The sequence below is a fragment of the Petromyzon marinus genome, chromosome 41 (assembly GCF_048934315.1).
Source record: "Petromyzon marinus isolate PM22_M1 ecotype Great Lakes invasive population chromosome 41, UKy_Petmar_22M1.pri1.0, whole genome shotgun sequence".
Taxonomy (NCBI): Eukaryota; Metazoa; Chordata; class Hyperoartia; order Petromyzontiformes; family Petromyzontidae; genus Petromyzon; species Petromyzon marinus.
Window position 1 is genome coordinate 4,047,965 of NC_133707.1, and position 20,622 is coordinate 4,068,586.

Below are 20,622 nucleotides of genomic sequence, written 5' to 3' on the forward strand. Positions count from 1 at the left end.
TAAACAAAACATGGCAATTCGTTACTAGTCCAGCACACCACGTGTGTTGGAGAGTAAACCTATAAATGATTGAACACGCATCAATCCTCTTCATTAGTGTCCAGACGCCAAGCGAGGCTCTTGAATAGGCGAATGTCGTTGTTGCCATCGTTGCATGCTCAACGACTCCACGCGCGCACACACAAAACACGCCGCGCCCAACACACGCACGCACACACAGGCGCAGAGGCAACTTTATCACACAGCTTTATTGCTTGCATTCTGACCTCCGCGGAGAGAGGGGGGGGGGCAACAACAGGCAGACCCGCGGTGGATGGCACCGCCCAGCCCGATCCGGCCCGGCCCGACCCGACCCCCACGAACTCAAGACGAAGGCTCCAGGCTCTCGCATGCAGCCATGGGGCCATGAGCACCAAACCACCAGAGCAGGGGACCGAAGTGGACTTCAGCATGAATACTCTTGCAGTATTACACCGCACGCAACGCACTCTTAGCCACGCAAACGCCACGGGCGAGCTCCGTGCCGTCCAACAGATGTTTCACAGAGCAGCGGTTTAATATAAAGACTGCTTCGTTGAACAATGGTGATGCGACCAACTGCTAGCCTTTACCCGAACACTACCCATCCTCATGGTCCCCAGTTATGGGCAAACCCAATACCACGCCTCGTCAGTCAATGAACCAAATAATTGGCTGCGCAAGTATTATTCACGTAAGCATTTTCACAACTCATTCACTCCTGATGACCCACCCGGCTCGCAATTCCACGCGTAGCATCGCCAGCGCAAGTCCTTTTTTAGACAAATAAAACATTTTAACCCAACCGTTTCAACTTAAAACTTTTTTTATGAAGTCAACTGCGTGAGATGGGTTATAATTTGTAGAAAGGGTCTGGTCTTAGATCAAGTTGGTCTCACACAAACGGTGTATTCACAATGGTGGCACAACCAGCGGCATAAATTTTGATTTAAAGCTTTCGTGACTGCAGTGATTCATATTCTTGGTTCTTTCGGTAAAGCGGCATGTTTCCCGTTGGTCTTTTCTTTACACGACTTTGCGGTAGCGCTCAGCTGCAGTGCCGACGAGACTGGATAAAAAGGGGCTCTCAAGGATCAAGGTGGGATGGCCCATGTGGGTGGTGGACGTGCGAGAGTCCACGTGATCCGATCATCAACCACATAAAACACCTAATGTGGATATTTCACCCGGTCACTTCAAGTAGTGCAAGGGTAGAACATTCACGTCAGGTGCCCTCGTGCATTGGGCCAGTGACACCTGCAGGGCCAGCACCAATGTGCCTGGGCAGAGGTGTTCGGGGTCATAAGGATTCATCCATTACCATTCATTATTACACTCACGATACCCGCATGGAATCGTGCGTGAAGGAATGGATTATTTATCATTCATGCAAAATACATGCCAAAGAGCGAATGGGACGATTCGAGACGGAACGAGGCAGCCAGTACACGTAGGACTTGACAATGCAAACAAAGCAGTACGAACAAGACAGCCAATACGCACACTTCAAACCAGTACAGATGAGACAAAAAAATCAGTTCTTGAATTTAATACCGATTCCAAATAGTGAAAAATCGCTGAGGGTGGTATTGAATCATTACATGCCCAATGGATGTCATCACTGGGATCCACACGTCCTCCCTAAATATGCACACACCACCGCAGTCCCACTCTTGGCAATGGCAACTGCAGCAAGGCCACAGCCTCTACGCATATGCAAAACGCATCAGTATTTCCAGATGCACCATCAGCATTGTTTTACACACAGAAGCTGTTGCTTCAAACATGTCGGGTGTTATTTGAAAGCTACGGGTTTCCGGCCTGCACTTATTCCATTACGATTGTGTTTCCCCATAATTTACGACAGATTGGACCATCTTTTAGCAACGACAGTTGAGACAACTCCCATTTACACAAGATAAAGACTTCGGAGTGAAACAATTTTGACTAATTATGTATACTTTTTTAAAACTAGTTCCTTTCAGTTGGGCCGTGATGAACTAAATGTGAGCATTTCAATTCTATGGGACTAGTTTGGTAAGTAATCAAACCCAATGAACGGATATTGGCCTCGCAAAAGAGGGTTTCATTTTTCTCAATGGGATCATTCATCTCCAAGGTTGAAGGATATCACCTGATTGACATTAGTTGCCCTAAACCGGTTTGATTGAAACATTGAACTCAAAATTCGGTAACACCAAACTGGTTTTTAGCCAAAGATTGTCATATCGGTTTCACCAACGTAGATTTACAAGTGTAGTCAATTATGTTGCACTAAACCGGTTTACTGTCCTTCGTGCAAACAAAGCTCTCATGTTGCACAACGCAAAGCCCACTGGCGTGAAGAACGACGCTTCTCAACGCATGCAGCTCAAGGTAAACTCGAGTCCACGGTCCCAAACCAGTGGCCAGTGCACATACATCACCCTAAAAATCACAGCGCCCACAATACGAGCCGAGCCGCAGCTCGTTCCGAGCAAGATAAGACACCGAGACAGTGTCCCTTGAGCTGCCCAACACGGGTCTAAAGCAAACTAGCTCAGTGGTAAGCTAGTAGGGCAGTTTGGTTTCTGGGTTGTAATTTTCTTGTTCTCTTTTAAAGCAAAATTCAATTAATGAATTTCATGCAGCATGCAACAAACAAAATCACTTGGAGTTCTAGGGTGGGAAAACATTGTTACTATTTTGACAGATAAAAAAAGCACAAATATTGATGAACAATTAGTTTACCAATTCTCTTTCATGGATCATAGAGAAATGGGTAGGTTTAGCCATCTCTAGTGGTGCTATAATCCTGTTTTGGCCCATGGACCTATCACCACGGCTCATGATTGAACCTGCCCATGGTAAAAGTGGTCCTGGAAACAATAAAGTGAAGTGAACAGGGGTCCTCTGGTGACGCACGGAAGGTGGGGTTGAGTAGGGATAGTCGGCGGGTTTTATACTAGTGGCTAGTTGGTTCAGGTAATGGGCCATCATTTCGTATCCATCATGCCAACTTAGATCAATAACCAGCAATTGTGGGCAAAGTCCCACGGCAGTCAGTGATGGCAGGGTTGTTGCTGTTGCTATGTAAGGTTTTAAGAGGAATTGCAGATTACGAGTAATCTGGCAAGGCCTGCGAAAAGCACGCTTTCTCCGTCAGTGTAAGGCTAGAATTTGGTTGGCTAGTGTGTTCTGCCCACATCCTGAGTGCATCTTACACAAAAGCCCTTTTCAGAGATTGCCATTTATGGTTGTTAACGTTACATGAACACTCCTGTCCAGCTGTGCAATCACGCGGCACGTGCAGTTATAAGGTTTATTTGTTCCCATTGGTCACCGCAGTCGAGCGTGAACACACATGCGAGGCTTAAAACAAAATAGTAATTTGGGGTTGCAGCTACCCCTGTCGAGACCACACACACGAGCCTACATTTGTGGCCCAAGCGTGGCCAGTAGGCCAGTAGCGCATGACCAAGGTGACTCGCAGACCAGTCTAGCAGCAAGAGCCGCGGGTAGTTCCTCCAACCAAAGACACCTTCAAGTGCTCACAGCAGCAGCGGCCAAGACAGCTCAAAGCATCACAGAAACGTGTAGAGGGAGCGCGAGGCCGAAACCACTTGACTTCAGTGCTTCGGAGGGAAATAAATTGTATTTCTTCATTTGTGATACAAACCTCGAAGGCCCCGCATCATCATCATCTCCCGTAATCAATGACACTGGGAACAAGAGGCAGGGCCGTACCACTGGTGGCTTCCTGGTGGTTAAACCCTGGGGGCGACTGGTTCGTGGGGAAGGTCTAGCTGCTATAGGGTCAGTGCGGTGGATAGCGCCATGAAGGCCCCACCGCTCATGGGGATCTTCCTACCATCAGCTCTGCACAGCACAGGTACCGTCACCACCATCACCCACAACCAGATCCAGAAGATCGCGGTGGACGTGACTTCTCGCAGGTGTCACATGACCTCCGTTCTGCCGTGCAGGGCTGAGGGCAAGGCGTTAGCCCTGCCAGAGTAACCGTACCACTCAAATCCAGACGGCTACTTCGGGTAATTTATCTCTCCCTCTCACTCATTCGGTGGGGTCGACAGTGGAGGGGTCTGCGGTGGTGTGGGCACCCACCGAGGGAGCGGGGCAGTGCCGTGCAAGCGAAAAGCGGCCTTAAGACTTAAACGCAAAGGGGGACAGGGGCCGAAACTTGGATGACTAAGCCGAGCTGCAATTTGAATCGCATTAAAATACTTTGGTTGCGGCAAAGTGGTCGCGAGTGAGGGGGCGGATGGGTGGGGGCCGGGGGAGACATGATCGCAGGCCACCTTGCTCTGATACAAACTTCCACAGCAGATCTCACAGTAAAACAATTAAAAAGCGTACGTATTTAGCCTTTAACATTATCTTTGACCTCTGAAATAGAGGCAAAAACGTTTTGAAGCCTGAAGACAGCTTCATCCCAGCCCTGTTAATCAATAAAAATAGACATTCAGCAGAGAGAACGAATACAAACAAAATATAGAATGTTAAAGAGAGAATCAATCAAGTGTGAATGTATGGATTTCTCTGAAACCCCCAGAACTCCTTCCCACACTTCAGCAGTAGTCACAAGCACAAGTGGATTCCTAACAGTGTCTGCACTTATTTTGTTCATGCGGAATACCGATGGATGGTAGCATTTGCGTGTTTTTCCAAACGAACGGACTGCATTGAAATTGATCGTTCCTTATGAACAACGTCGAAGTAAAGTGCTCCAAAAGGACTTCACAGCAACGTCGTTAAAATGTAGCCTGCCGTCGTGTGGATCGTAAAAAGGCGTACTGCCGTGTTCCACTGACTGAAGTGTGGGCGGGGAGCGTCGGCGATCGTCGTTAAGATGAGGTTGACGCTTATAAAACAAGAGCGGTCCCGCGAGGGGACAGTGAGACAAGGGTTGAGCTCCACTGAAAACGGTTTGCGACGCGGACGGAGGCCCTTGCCCTGCGGACGGAGGCCCTTGCCCTGCGACGCAGGAAGAGCTTCTGGCGCCATTACAGGAAGTAGTCGGGGGTGCGGCGAGTGACGTGAGGTTCCCCTCGCCGAGGGGCTGGGTCAAACTGCAGGCTGTGGGGGGGGGGGGGCGGACACCAGGCAAATATAAAAACACTCCCCCCCCCCCCCACCACCTAGTCTCTCTCGCAAGTGCCGCTCAACCAACCACACTCTCGCCGTGATATCATCGTCGCTTTGTGCACTTCAGCCGGTTATGCGGTTGAGATGAGAACATTTAAGTTATTGATGCATATCACATTCATCATTGATTTAAGTACCATTATTATGAATATTAATGGCGTCGAGAGCAATATTTAGAATCGCTTATACTTTTTGCTAAAAACATTTGGGCAAGTGGTCTTGAACAAGGGTCCCCGGTTATTCAAATCTTGCCACACACGTACCCCATATTTTGCGGGTTACGAAACGCAAGCTTTTGACGTGTGCATGCAACCTGCGTGCGAGTAACCTGTGTGTGTGCGCGAGTAACCTGTGTGTGTGTGCGCGCGTAACCTGTGTGTGTGTGCGCGTAATCTGTGTGCGCGTAATCTGTGTGCGTGCGCAACGGATGACTCACAAAGAGTACTTGAGAGTGTCATCGAGCTCCATGATGGCCGCCTGATTGCCGCAGCGGTAGCAGTAGTTGGGCGCGCTGAAGATGGTGACAACGTTGCGATCGTGGCACCAGTTGTAACCCTGTGGAGCAAAGCGCACGCCGTCACCGAGCAGCGGAGGATATGCACGTGGTCTGTAATCCAGCAATGCGGATGCGAGGGGTTGGTGGATCGTGTAAATGTTCCGAACGTACATTCCCGCGGGCATCGAGGTGCCATGCTGTGGCTTTCCAGAAGGTAGTACACACAAGTGGACTAATCGCCATATTTTTTCATCAGTGGGTTTTCACCCACAAGTGTAAACACTCGCGATTAATTGGCCGAAAACATCATAAAAGTAAAATCCAGTGTAGCAGAACACTCCTGATAAAACATAAAGAGTCCTTGGACAATGTAGCTCTCTCGGACAAATAAATAAATAATGCTCGGGTAAGGGTGCCGTGATATGTTGCGTGATGCGTTATATATCAAGATTTCTCAATGACACGACGTCTAATTTCACAATACGTCGAATGCTGCTTATTGTCAGTGTCCCCTATTTTACTCTTCATTGTCTTGCTTTTTTGCTTTGTACAAATAAACCATGCTTAAACAGATCTTTAATCGCAGTTCACTTTATGCTAATCTGTAATAGCTTTGTTTTGGATGACCCCAGGAAAATATGTAACCGATTGAGGTCACGACCCAACATTGCGTACATTCACGCTATTGCCGTGTAGATTGCCGCTATTGCCAAATGTGTTGCAGGGTTCACGTTTATGACATCACTTCTGAGCTGTTCCCACAAAAAAACGTGCCGTCACGCGCATCGGGTGACATCACTTTTGTTGCCATGAACACAAGTTAAATGATTACACACGTTAATGAACCGTGAAAATCTGAAATTCCAAACAACGAACTGCAATTGTCCATAAAAAAGCATGTGAATGTTTTGAAATCGGAAAGTCATCCTCAACTTCTACATTGACAGACCGACTGTTGTCTGCATATTGGTTCTCAACCTACGCGGTTCGGCACTCTACCGCCCCTCAAAAGCCTTTTATCAAGGCTGCGGCCAAGATACCGTGCAGGGGAAATATCAAACGTATACAGCGATCGTCAGTGCCACATTATGACAACACGCTAAACACAACACAAAATAAATGCATAATTATCACCGCATTGACTAAGAGGCATGGACATGTGATCTCTCTCTGTATTCTGGGCTAAGTGAACTGGGCAAGGGGGTGGGGGGGGGGTTAGGCACTGGGGGGGCTGCCACACCAAAATGGTTGATAAGCACCATTTGAACATATCAGATAAAAATGGAACTGGTCAAATTTTCCAATGTAGCAGGACCCTCCTGATCGTGAGTCTTGAGTCTCGGCGTGGCTGTGTAGGATCAACAAATGAATGGAGGATGGCATGGCACCGCAAGCGGTGGGGGGGGTGGGCGAAGGAGGGAGGCACGGGGCACAGGAAGCGGGTAGTGACCTCCATGACGAGCTGGTGGGCACGTGACACAAGTGTCAGCCCGTTGCTGTGGTTGAACGTTTCGGAGATGTCCTGGCCGAATGTGTAGCCGGCGCCGCGCGGGGAGATGCCCCAGCCTCCACGGTCGTCAGGGTCCGACCACAGCAGGTCACACATGGGGCCCTACGCCACATACATACACACAACAATCAACATTCATACATACACAACATACAACAGTCAAAAAACCGTGCACCCAAAAGATACAACATTTACGCACAAAATACACAATATACGCAATAAACACAACACGCATCATGCAGACAAACACGATGTTCAACATTCAGACAAAGACATTTCCTCCCGTATAGTTTTTGGCAGACTATTCCTTTTAGCGAGCACTTATGAAGGCCAGCACGGGGCACAAAGGGGTGGGTGACCACTATCACACACGGCCGCCTTTGTATCCCCAGTGATGACTTTTACACAGCACACGAGGTATTTAAAGCTGAGTCGACCTAGGGGAGACCCATGACAGGTTCAGATTTTCTTAACTTTTGCTGGTAATGAACGTGAATCGTACTTGGGTCGCCGTTTCGCAGCAGTGCGTCAATCGCTACACTACCGCTCCCGAGTGTAAACCACACAGTAACATGCACATATTATAGACACGCCACAAATACATGCACTCCACACGCATGTGCAGCTCACATAGCATAACCTGTGGTTTAACATTCTTCACCTAATTTGAGTAATCATAGCTCATATTAAGTCTGCAAGCCTCTTAAATCATAAACAAGGAATATGGAATATTCAAATGTTTTTTTCTTCTTCTTCTTCTTCTATGCAGGCTATGTTGGCCTGAATGGAGGCCAATTCCAGTTTAGTAGAGGCTCAGGTGGCCAAGTAGCACAGCGAACGGCTCGTAATCGAAAGTTCAAATCCTGGTTGGGGTTTGACTCAGCCCATCGTCCCTTCCAGGGTCAAAAATCAGAATATGTATTTATACTGGAGGAATCCGATGAGCTATAAATCTCTTTTTCACAGATGACAATAACTTAAGTGCCACTTTGCTGTGGTTGCCATATGAATATACTTGCTCTCATCATAGGAATGTGGAAGTTTCGCCACAAGCTCAGCGGCTGTTCAAGAGGATAGGAGCACCAATGACCTCAATACTTGGAATATCGCTTTGGCAATGCCTTCCTGAAAGCGAGCCTCGAGCAAAGATGAGCCTTTAGAGAATAAACAATTTTTTTTGGTATTTTACCAGGTGAGGCCAAGTTATTGAGCTCTTTTTCAGAAGCGACCTGGCCACAAATGATAACTCAAACACAACGGAATATGGTGTGGTGCAGTATACCATGGCAGGTGGCCAGCCAGAGGGGGGGACAAAGAGAGCCGGCAGCAGTCACCACCTTTGACTTTGTCCAAGTTTCTCGTGAAGGGGGATGGGGGGGAAGGGGGAAGGGGTATCCGTACCTCATGAGGGACCTCTTGCAGACGGTCGAGAGCTCGGATGTGGTCCAGCGTGTCGATGGAGGGGGAGAGGCCTCCGTGCAGGCAGAAAATCTACACGGCACACGTGCGCCACCACACACCATCATCAACCAATCCCACCGGGCGGCGCATCCCGGCAGTGCCAACTCATTCCTTCGCAGAGGAATTGTTGTACTTGTGAGAATCAATCAGTGAGGAATGCAGGCTGCAGCATGGATACCATGCAGGAGAAATTTCAAATGTGCGCGGGCCACATCAGCGTGGTGTTACGGCCAAAAACACACTTAATACACGACATGAAACAAATACCTATCACCGCACTCGAGCTGTGGATGTGTGACCTTTCTGGATTGTGGCCTTGTAGCCTTGTGCGGGGGATGGGGGGGCATGCGGGAAGACCACTGATTAAACATTTATGCAAATGTTTCTCCAATGTTACCTTTGCGACAAATGGGACAAAAGACAGGTGAACCAAAGCAAGCAGAACAATGAGAGGTTACACACAAGACCAAACCATGACCTCGAACCATAACAATTCCTCTTATAGCACACGGGCAAGAATTGTTAGAGAGATAATCACCGCAGCCAACTAAAACCAAGTGCCAATTTCCACTGAGAAAGAACGCCCCCCCCCCCCCAATGTGAGATCCAGCAAGGGCCAGTCTCTACATCCGGACCCCTGCTGCACACGTTTTGAGCCCACCAGAGCAGAACAGCAGCGCCGGCTACACCGGAGGCGTGCAAGCGAGCTCTCGCGTTCAAATGATGTCAACTCAATTACGATTGCGCAACATCCGATCTGGCGCCACGCACAGACGCCCAGAGCGAGCGCTGCTGGCCGTCCACTGCGGCAAACAGCCGTGCTTTCATGGTTGTGGTTTGTTTTTCTTCTCTTTTGAGAGTCCTTGAAAATTACGTTTAAAATTCGAAAAGAAATCCAAACGGTCGGACGATGGGGCCGGCCACACAGCGCCCATCATTACCGACTGCGTACTAACAGGGAAGTGATATGAGGATGAAGTTTCAGGAAATGACCCCGACTTGAGGTTTCCGTTTGTGTGCGACTGGCAATCAATGCAGGTCAGAACAGAGAATATTTTTGTTGAAGCTTTAAAATATAACACGCGTTAAGCGACTTACATCACATCTCAAACACTTATAAGAGCACCCACCTCCCCAAGGGGCAGCTGTCCCTGTGTGGCACAATGTATACTTGGCATCTGGTCTGCAACCGGATTATTCCTCTACCAGTGGGGGAAGGGGACCAGGCAATGACTGCCATATATAATCTCAATGGAGTCATTTTTAATGAGTACACGCAAAACTCTATAATTTGTTTGATTTCCTATTAAGACTATAAAAAAGTGGACAATTATAGGAGGCAGCAGGACACACTGCTAAATTCTACACTACCCAGTGGCTCTTACCTGGCACTGATCAAAGGCGCACAACAGCGTGAAATGAAAACGTATTTCTTTAGAACTGCTTTCAGCGTTCAGTTTGTCACCCTTACCCGGCACCTCCGATTAGCGCAGTTGGCTCGGCACGGTGCGAAAGAAGTTCAACATCGCACACACACCAGATCCGGCACCGCGCTCGTACCTGTCTGTCGACGAGCGCTGTGAGGGGGAGGAAGTCGAAGAGGTCGGTGAAGTACTTCCACACGTTGGCGTTGCCGTACTTTCGCAGGCACTCGTCGTAGAAGCCGTAGACCTGCGTGATCTGTCGCGACTCGTGGTTCCCGCGCAGGATCGTGATGCGTTCGCGGTAGCGCACCTGCCGGGCAGGGGCGCGCACAAACGCCGCGTCACACTCGGCGCACACTCGGCACGCACTCGCGGCAACCCACGTTGCGAGCGTTGCGCGTTTTTAATTGTCATTTATGACCGCGAAACAAACGCGTTCGTCACACTTGCGCCATTTAACTATTTTTAACTTTTTATTTTACCAGGCAAGGCTCAATGAGCTATGTAGCTCTTTTTTAGAAGCGACCGACCGCAAATGATGGCTCAAAGAAGTAGCTTATGTTGACGATTATAGCATACATACATAGCAGTCAAAAATCCACACCACCACGGGGAGAACATCCAAACTCCAAATATACAGTAGGCGACAGGGTCGGGATTGAACCCATGACCTCCTGCATACCCGACGAGGTAGTTAATATTAACAGTCAACAGTCTTTGCCTATAAACACATCATGGTGATGCACTGCATGTCGACACCAGTCTAGTGCTTGCTTGTGCTGAATAAATGCTGCTGGGATTATTTACCCCCAAAAGGCCATGTGTTATAGGTTATATTTGCCCGTTTCTAAATGTAACTTACTCACTGCCGCGAAGAGAACGTGGTTGTCACACTCGCGCCATGAGTAAAAAGTCAGAGCGATTTCCGGCTCGCATGAGATATTGAGGTGCTGCTCAACGCTGAGCCAGTGGTGGAAATTCCACGTTCCTATGGTGGGGGGCGAGTCTATCTATAGGGCAACCAACGTTGACTTCCCAATTAGGCTCCCGCCTGGTTAATGGTCATGGAACTGACGGCAAAACTAAAACAAATTCACAGTCCATCAGTCACACACGGCTACAAGGAGTGCATAATTTAAGCAGCGTTGTATCACAAGCAAACTACATTTAGGGCCATCGTGCTATTGACGAATGTGTTGAGTATGTCTTGCGTGCGTGTGCAACACTGACAACGCAACACCACCAAAAATACTTGTTTGACACACGTTGAAAATTCACATATTTCATTTAACCAGGCGAGAACTCAAGGGACAGGAATAATGCGACAAGGCTAAGGACAAATGTAGTCTCATTGAAAGAGTGACCCTGGGTCAGTGGCTTCTGCTTCCAACTAAGGGGTACCGCGGTGGCAAGATGTTAACTACCTCGCCTGGTATAAAGGAGGTCGTGAGTTCTATCCCGACCTTAACATCTGTATATTTGGAGTTTGCATAGTCTCCCCATGGTCGCGTAGATTTTTCTCCGGATACTCCGGGTTTTTCCCTCCACATTTAGAAACATGCGTTTTAAAGTATTTGGCTGCAATACATGTCCACATGATAAACCACTTCATTGGGCTATCATTTGTGATAGCCAGGTCGCTCCTGAAAGAGCTATATAGTATAGTAAAATATTTTTTTTTAATAGTTTTTATAGTTTGTCGCCCCATCTCTACCTTGAGCGCAACGAGCAGCGACACAGTCTCCACCGAGTAATATCCCCGGTCCACGTAGTCGCCCATGAAGAGGTAGTTGGTGTCCGGGGACTTCCCGCCGATGTTGAAGAGCTCGATGAGGTCATGGAACTGGCCGTGGACGTCCCCGCACACAGTGACGGGGCAGCGCACCTCCTGCACATTCGACTCCTTCGTCAGGATCTCCTTGGCCTGAGAGAGGGTGGGGGGGGGAGATGGTGAGCGAGATTCGCAGCCAACGCATGGCACCATCAGCACCTCTCGCTCATTTACTCAAATATTAAAACATAAATATGCTCGCTCACACCATTGCTGGGGTAAGGTCCTCCAGTAGAGAGTTCGAGAGAGTCCTTTAGAGAATATTTAGCCACCCGGACCAAGGGTCCACCCTATATCGTCCGATTTTACTGTATCCACATTTTGCCACACCACATGGAACATGTCAATCAACTGGGTGGTTTCCTTAACAGACAAATTACAACAAAAATGTGTAAATTATTGAAATGTATACACTCAGATGCGGTCTTGATCTTGGGCTATTAGTGAATCGTGGCTTGCTGGGCGACAGGGCTCAGCAGGTATGTTCTATTTTTTACGCATTTGCCGAGCAGACGCAATGGTTCCTACATGTTGAGTGGCCAGCGACACACGGCAGTGCGATCAGAGTTAAAATAGACAAGTGTTAACCTTTCTTGAATTGAGCAAGGATAAAAAAAAAGCTTGGGAAAGAGACAAGGGGGAAGAGGGGGGAAATAGACGAGGTGAGGAATTCCAGGCTGCAGCAATGCAGAGAAAGAAGCAGAAAGAGAAGTGAGGTAACTTGCAATTTGGTGAGTCGATGAGTATGTATGTATGTATGTTGAACGTCTTTTTCACCATAGTAGCCAACCATGCGAATCGGAGGTGCAATGAGTGTGGTATGTATAGTATAGAGGCTCAACACAGCCCGGGACGGTACTAAAAATGGATCAATCCGAGCATGTGGATGGAACATGTACTCTGAATAACAATGCTATACACGTCCGCTCGTTCTTTTGGCCGGTACCGCTCCAACCGTTATATATAACTCAAAGCCAGTAGTGTCGAATGAAATGTCCATGACAGGAGGACGAGTTGCACAAAAGACACTGCTGCTGCTATGATACGGCCGTGATGGGAATGATTTAAATGCCGACTTGTTCCGTTCTGTGTTCTACGGGTTATTCGTATCACCATGGCCAGTTCCGTATAACTTTAGTCGCAATTGTATTTCACACGTATCCTCGTCTCTTTACATACCGAGTGTAATTTATCCTGAGCAGGGTTTTGTTACAGGAAATACATTTGAGTTTGATTTATTTGTGCGTGCGCAGTTGTTTCAGTCAAATTTTTTTATTGATATTATTTAGTGCAGTCTTCATCAGTGCTGGTCCATTTGGAATATTCTGTTACGTATTGACATTTAGTTATGACGGCTGTGCGATTCTCAATTTAAATTATTAATGCTGTACACCGTAGCAATAACGCCTATGTCATTGAGACTATGTATCAATACTGTATACAGTGACAATTCACATTGTCACTGTTAAACTGACAGTGATAATGTCTGGGTATAAATTCTATTCACAGCAGCTATGTCTAGGTATCAATATTACATAGTAGTTATGTCTATGCTATGGACACTAATTAACGTAGTATGCAGTCACGCTGTTGATACTGTAACATTTGTTATTACAATTGTTTATTCAGGAAATCCTCTGCGAGTCTCAAGACTATTTTTCAGGAGGGTCCCTCCTTTATTGAGCTATCATTTGTGGCCAGGTTGCGTCTGAAAATAAGTTTATACCCCAGTGGGTTTTAACGAGTAAGATGGGGATGGTTTAGTTTTATTTGTATGTGTTTTGGTGATTCGTTTACCTTTCATGTACTTTGCACTACTATCATGTTTTTGTATTGTTTGTTGTAACGTTCTTACCCGCCACACTGGACATCTGTTAAGAGCTTTAGAGCTCATCGGATTCCTCCAGTATAAATACATATTCTAATTGCTGGGTGTTTCCCAATTAAGTTATTTCAGTTTTTTTTTATTTGACCAAGACGCCAGCACACAATGGCCTACTTTTTCATGAATGATGTTAGGGGATTTTTAACATCTACGGTTAAGCAAACAGTACAACATATGTTATGGTTGTCACACCCAGGGTGTAACCAGGGCGGCCTGTACAATACGAACCTCTGCAAACAAACCTCTGCAAACAATGCTGTACAACACAGTAACTGTTTATCAATTAAAGTTAAGTAAATTTTGTTTATCCAAGTGAAAACTCGAGAGACCAGTTAAAATATCAGTTGCAAGAGCGACCAGGGTGACCAAAATACAATTTACTTAATAAAAAAATAAAATAAGGTATAACAATGGAGCAAATATAAATTAATACAACCAATTGTGTCGCATGAGAAATTGGAAATATTTAATAAACAACCCAGTTTTCATTAATACATTATCTGTAGCACAATTCGGCTCGGGCAGATCTTTTTAGTCCGATCATGGCACAATTAGAATTGTTACAGAATCACATGCAAGTCGACAAGGATATGTCAAAGTCAATTGAAGTTATCAAAGAATCGACAGTTTAGCATCGCGTTGTTATTCATAATTGGATAGTAGCCAAGGACATTCTTGAAGTGACGGAACACCATGAGCTTGGGGCATAAACAGAAAAAGAGTGAAACCCGTGAGAGATTCCTTCTGTCTTGGTAAAGTGAACACGGTATTGTGGGCTTCTACGTTCGAGGGTTTTGGTCATGAATAAACGCTTGGGATTGGTAAGGGGTCGAGTTATGTTTGTATGGATAAAAAAAATAATCATGCACCCAATGAATCTCCCTGCCAGTTGAAAGGGCATGATAAATGGTCTTAGATTAAAAATACGAGCGGAATACCGTAGTTTGTAAGATAAACAGTTTGGCAGAATGAGATATAAGGTTTGGCTAATCCAATGGTCCAATACTCTTTGGTTCTATTCGGTAAAGTCACGTAGGTAAAAAATAAAACAAAAATCACGACGTTTCGGCCACAACACAAGTGGTGTAATTGTTTGATTTGCATGACACCAGCAGAGTCTATGACATGTATAGAGGTAGCATCTATCAAATGTTTTAGCTAAAGATCTTTCGTTTCTTTACAAATTTCCCATCGTCATTTTCATTACTTCCTTAAATACTTTTGACGAGGATTGAAGTTGAGATGAGAATCAAGCCAGATGCCAAGATAGTAGATGTGGAAGGAAAGATGTTCAAGTGCTGTGCGACAGAGTGGTTATGGGCAAATTGCATTGGCTCGGAGCTTTCGTAGAGCAGGGGGCTCAGAGGAACAAGCTTGGTCTTGTTTGCACTAAGGTGACATTAAAGCGATAACATTTTTTGAATGGTTATAAAATCGTCTTGTTTTAGTTGTACATGAATGTAGATGGCTGGCGTATAATCATGTCATCGGCATAAAGTTGAACTTCAGAATGAGCTATAGTTGAAGCTATTACTCTATGTTGAACGTCTTTCGCACCATAATACAACCGTGCTAATCGGAGGTGCGTTGGAAGGACAACAATCTTAAACACAAGCAGCAATTTTCTTACTGAATGAGAATAGGACCGAGCACAAAATTCCGTGGAACACGTTTGGTGAGTGAAATCAGAAGGTTGACCATGGTAGTTGGGTTGGGGAAGGAAATCCAGGTTACGGGGCAAGTAGAGAATCAGCGACTTCCGGCTATGCAGATATTCACGGAGGGTTTTGAGAGGCCATTGCCAATTTGAGCACAGAACAATGTGGGGGGGTGGCTGGGATTGGATTGTGAGTCAGTGGATCCCGAGTACTAGGGGGTGATGTGCCTTCGTTTACAATGCTGTAAACAGTAACAAATGCATGAAAACTAAGAACAAATTTTACCCTTTCTGGCAATAAAACAGGAGGCGTTAAGATAGAAATCTTTTGCAAGGAATAGTCTGCATTAACCACACACGCCACTTGTGGTGAACATGAAAACAAACATGCTCTGATAATATATGATGCATTGTTTTCAAAACCTATTGGTCTACACCTTGTTTAGGGCCTTGTCTCACTAGCGTCATACCTGAGAACGCTAAAAGGCGAACAGTACAAAGACAATCCACAATCAGAGCATTCACAGCTTGGGGTGAGCAGCTACAAAATGGGATACCTTTATCCAGTACCAAAGCATTAAAAGGAGAAACCTATTCTTATTTTTTTCATACTTTGATACTGGCAAAAAGGCCCATTTAGTAAAAATAGTATTGTTATGATGCGTATCTGTTCAAATCCCCGCAACAAGTCAACATTTGCGCACAAGGTGGAGAACAAGGGTCGGCCAAACATAATAACATGAGCCATGATTTTTTTCGGATTTCATAAAACAACTCGATATTTCAAGAGCCGCAATGCAATGTGAATACGAGAGGGATCTTTAGAAAATAACGCAACACAAAGCGGTCGTAAAGAGCCGCAGGTTGCCGACCCCTGGTCGAGAACTCCCAATCGCCCACCCCGTCTCTCCCCATCGCAATGCGTTGTCGACTCCCCGTTAGGGGGGTCATCCATTTAGTACGTACGCATGGAGGGGGCAGGGTTAACCCAAATGCCTACGCTTGTGTATGGAGGTCTACTGACAATGTACGTACGCATAGTAAACGGGGGAGGGGGTGAAGCCTCGATAATTTGTCTACATTGGCCTTCAAATGAGTTAGTCCGGCGAGGTGTAAAAAGTACGCGTGCGTACGGGGGGGGGGGGGGGTCAAGTTGACATTTTTGCGTAGGTACTAAATCGATGCCCCCTTACTGTTCAAGTCCAGGCTCACATCCCCGTCTCTTTGTTCCTTTCGTTTTGGTCTGCCCGCCCGTTCGGAAATATCCATCAATAACATTGGCCTGCATTGGCAACGTATCGGGAAAATGGTCCGTCATGGTTGTAATTCAGGGTCCTTTATGCATGAACGCGTCACCCATTATGTATTTTGTTCACCATAATTGCACGTTCCATTTTTGAGTTTCGCGAGTGCCATTTGATGTACAATCGCATCCAATCCGTACGTTAATGTACGAGTCCACACAATAAAACCCATTGTATGCGGGGCACGGTATAATATCCGCCCACGTTATTTCGAGGCCCCCCGCTACCCACCCACCAACACTGCGCTCCGCGAGTCCCCAGGGTACTGAATGGGGGGGAGGGAGCCGGTCTCAGAGAGCGAGCGGCGACCGCGCGCCGCGCCCTCGGCCAATAGCAAGCGGCGACACTGCAGGCCGCCGCGACCTCGGCCAATGGGGGGGGACGCGGAGCGCCGCGGACTCGCGGACCTCTGCACCAATGGCAGCGCCCGACAGAGGAGGCCCGCCGCGCCCTCGGCAAATGGAGAAGGGCGGCAAAGAAAAATTCGGTGGGGCCCCCCCACCCCGGAGGCCTCCTGCCCAATGGGAGTGCCCGACACGGAGAGCGCCGGGGCTGCCGGAGCCTCCCCGAGCCGAGTCTCCCGCCTTACCCGTTATGGCGCCGCCTCTACACCCCAACACAAACCCACCCTGCCGTGCTGGAGCCGGTAAAGGAATGGAGGAGACAAGGGGTATATGGGAAGGGGGAGGCAATGCGAGCCCCGGTTCCCGCGTTCTCACGAACACCCCCGCGCGCACTCGCTCGCTTTGCCCGAGGCCCGAGACCCGAGGCCTCCGCCCATCCCGCTCGCTCGCCCGCCCGGTCACCCACCTTCTCGCATAGCGTCTTGACTTGGCCCTCGGACAGCTGCTTGCACTCGGACAACTGCTCGATCCACTGATCCAGTTCCTTCACCGAGGACTTTTCCTCCATGGTCGATTTTCACCGCGCGGCGGTTCGTGTGCGAGCGGGCGCCGGTTCCTCGCCTCCACTCAGCAGCTCCGCCGTTTCTCGCCCCTTCTTCTCCCTACCGCGCAATGGCGGCCAGAGACACGTGACGTCACCGCCTTCCTGTCGTGGAACGTCACGGCCCGCCTTCTCGTGACGTCACCGCACCCCCCCCTGACTCGAATATTAGGTACCGCCTCTAGATGACGTCACCAACTGCCCACCCCGTTTTGGATAACACGCCCCCTGGCCTTCTCGTGACGTCACGCGGGAAAATCAGGGTCCCTCCTCTGTAAAACTTCAGCACCCGACCCCCTCCCCTTCATCTGAAAATAAGGCCACGCCTCTTTGTGACGTCACACGAGGAGGCGTCGCTTGATGACGTCACGACCACCCCGCCCACTACTCCAGTCAAGTGACGTCACGCGGCCTGCAGGGGAGAAGGAAGGCCGCGCGTTCGCCGTGCCGCTCGCCGCATCTCCCTCGTCCCTTCCCCCCGCGCCGCCATGAATTTCCTCCGCGGTGTCATGGGTAGCCATGCCGCGGGGCCGCAGCCCACGGACGCCGAGACGGTGAGAGGCGGCCGCGCGCAACGCGCTTACACGGGGTGGAAGGGTGGGCATGGGCGAGGCCGTGTGGTGCTAGTGGCCTCTGCCCGGCGCGGGGCGCGCCGAACCCGCGGAATGAGCAGGCGAGGCCGTTGCTCGAGTGCAGGCCGCGGCCTCGGATGTTGACGTGTCAGACCCCGTCGCAGGGAGCCGCGCCCCGGGCGCTTCTCGAGGTCCCCGTGCCCCGGGGTCCCCTCTCCCCTGGCTCACGACGCACAGAGCTCTGCTGTCCTGGCTCGCCTTCGCTGCATTCCCCTCTCTGGGTCTCTCTTACCCTTATTTTCACTTTCCTGATCGATGTTTTCCCTTGGTCTCTCCTGCGTCTTCTTCATTGCATTGCCCTTCCTGGTCGTCCTCACCCTGGTTGAACTGCCCTCCCAGCTCCTCGTTAAACTTGACATCACTTTTCCACGTCTCGCTTCCCTTGGTTGGACTCTCAACGTCTTCTGACATTCCGTGGATTTCCCTGAATCTACATTCTCTTGGTTTCACCTCCTACTCTCTGGGTCCTGATTGATTTCCCAACCCTTCCTTGGAATTCTAACCCTTGGCATCCACATATTCCTTCGTCTCCTCCAAGGAATGCTTTCCAGCTGTCTCCTAACACTGGTTGGACTGCCCCCCCCCCCTCCCGCACTGGTCCCTGGACCCTGAGCGCTTATGTGGGGCCCCGGAGTTTGTGACACGTCATTGGTGCGGACGCGTTCAGAGTTTACTCCGAGCGCCTGCGACAACTTAATCCTTCTTTGCCTGTCTGCCGTTCCGCGTCAGTGTCAGATTGTAATCGGGTTCATTGTCACGCGCATCGACGATGCATATGCACGAGAGCCACAAAACCTCTCTTTGCATATAGTTCTTATGGCTACGCGCCGTGAATACCGCCTCTTAGCAGATCCACAGTGGAGTCGTGGCCCAGTGGTTAGTGCACTGTGCTACGAACCCGCTGACCCGAGTTAAGAGTCCATGCGTGGCTTAAATCGATGGCGAGTGATGGTCTAAACCGGTTCAGTTTCAGTTTATTTCTTTTGCTATAGCCCTGTGAGCCATTCGGCTCTTGAATCGGGTGCAACCACAACAAACAAAAAAACACGAACAAGAAAACATCTTAAAGTGACTATGTGACTGTGAAAACAGAAAATCCATGAAAAAAAAACAGCTAAATATTCCTGAAAAAAAGCACCGTACACCAACGCTGTGTGCAAAAAAATCCCAGTGGGATGCAAGTCAAATAACAACCACAAGAAAACTTCGATAAAGGCCATCAGTCTAACTCCGTACCACAACAAAACAAACATGTCCAAAACCAAAATACGTTTTTGAAATCACCAAAAAATAAAGCCATAATAGCAACGTAACAGTGATCATAGGGACTGCGACCGAATTTTTACAATAAACTACACTCCGAACATCTACCCCCCCCTCTCCCCGCAACCTTCACCAGCCCGCACGTACCAAATTGTATGGTCGAACAACTCCCATAGCGGACAACGTGGAGAGGTCTTCAACCAACAGTGGATTCACAAAATGCTGTTTTGTAATTATATTTAAAACGGATGCAAGCATGGTAGCGACACTTAATTAAACAAATAACATCACCACATTTGTCATTAACACTACCACATTACAGAAAACATCCCCGACATTTATGTCAACGGAGAAAGGTCAGAACGAGTACAGTACCTTGTATTTGAATACTGCATTGTATTTAGCTATGTTAAACCAAGTGATTTCTCATAAGCAAAACATTTTACAACTGCAGAGTCTTAAGGTCCTTTGAAGTAGGATTGTTAAGTTTTTGGGTTTTTTCCGTTACCAGTAACCGGTTGAGAAAAAAAACTTGGCAGTTTACCGCACTTTAGAAATGTCTAGAGCAATAATCATAACATGTGTTGACCTTCTCAACTTAGAATGGAAGGGTACTACCGAAGTGTAATGGTTAGTGCACTGGACTTGCAATCTACGAGGTGGCGTTCACCCTAGGAGGTCGACTTTAGCCTCGCCACACCACACACGGGAAGGGCTTTGTGAAATCGACGTGCTGTGCATGCCGTGTTGATATTTCTACAAGTGTTACCGAGTGGACGTTTCTGTACCGAGAGATATTTGGTCATGTTGCGCGGCATTAGTGTTGTTTCTTTCTCATTTGCGAGAGACCCGCTGTGTCTGTCGCATTCCTGTGATGCACCACGCAGTCTGTTCTAGTTTGGGTTTTTGGTAAATAGCTGCCATTCACACCGTATCGGCGGCCGTGATAGACCGATTGTAATAAATACGTTATGTGTTCCGAGCAGTATTTGTGTTTATTATTTGTAGCAAAGAAAACACGACGTGAATGTTGTTGTTTGATTAACAAAAA

The 20,622-nt window shown here is 48.0% G+C and overlaps 2 protein-coding genes across 4 annotated transcripts in view; one reads left to right on the plus strand and one right to left on the minus strand.

Annotated features, from left to right (window-relative positions):
• Positions 1-229: 229 nt before the first annotated feature.
• On the minus strand, positions 230-17,833 carry LOC116950968 (serine/threonine-protein phosphatase 2A catalytic subunit alpha isoform-like). Its single transcript, XM_032969189.2, has 7 exons — positions 17,542-17,833; positions 11,769-11,978; positions 10,191-10,364; positions 8,571-8,660; positions 7,110-7,271; positions 5,600-5,718; positions 230-5,094 (listed from the first exon to the last, which is right to left on the minus strand). Exons 1-7 carry the CDS (start codon positions 17,641-17,643, stop codon positions 5,022-5,024), a joined length of 930 nt encoding a protein of 309 aa, XP_032825080.1. The 5' UTR covers positions 17,644-17,833; the 3' UTR covers positions 230-5,021.
• Positions 17,834-18,029: 196 nt separating this feature from the next.
• Positions 18,030-20,622, plus strand: part of USO1 (USO1 vesicle transport factor) — a 28,319-nt gene continuing 25,726 nt past the window's right edge. For 2 of the 3 annotated variants that reach the window (XM_032969188.2, XM_032969187.2), the window contains exon 1: positions 18,031-18,230. In XM_032969188.2, coding sequence (XP_032825079.1) covers positions 18,165-18,230 — 66 coding nt within the window. In that variant the 5' untranslated portion in view covers positions 18,031-18,164. Of the gene's footprint in view, positions 18,231-20,622 lie in introns of all 3 variants that reach the window. The other variant, XM_032969186.2, reaches the window with a different exon arrangement.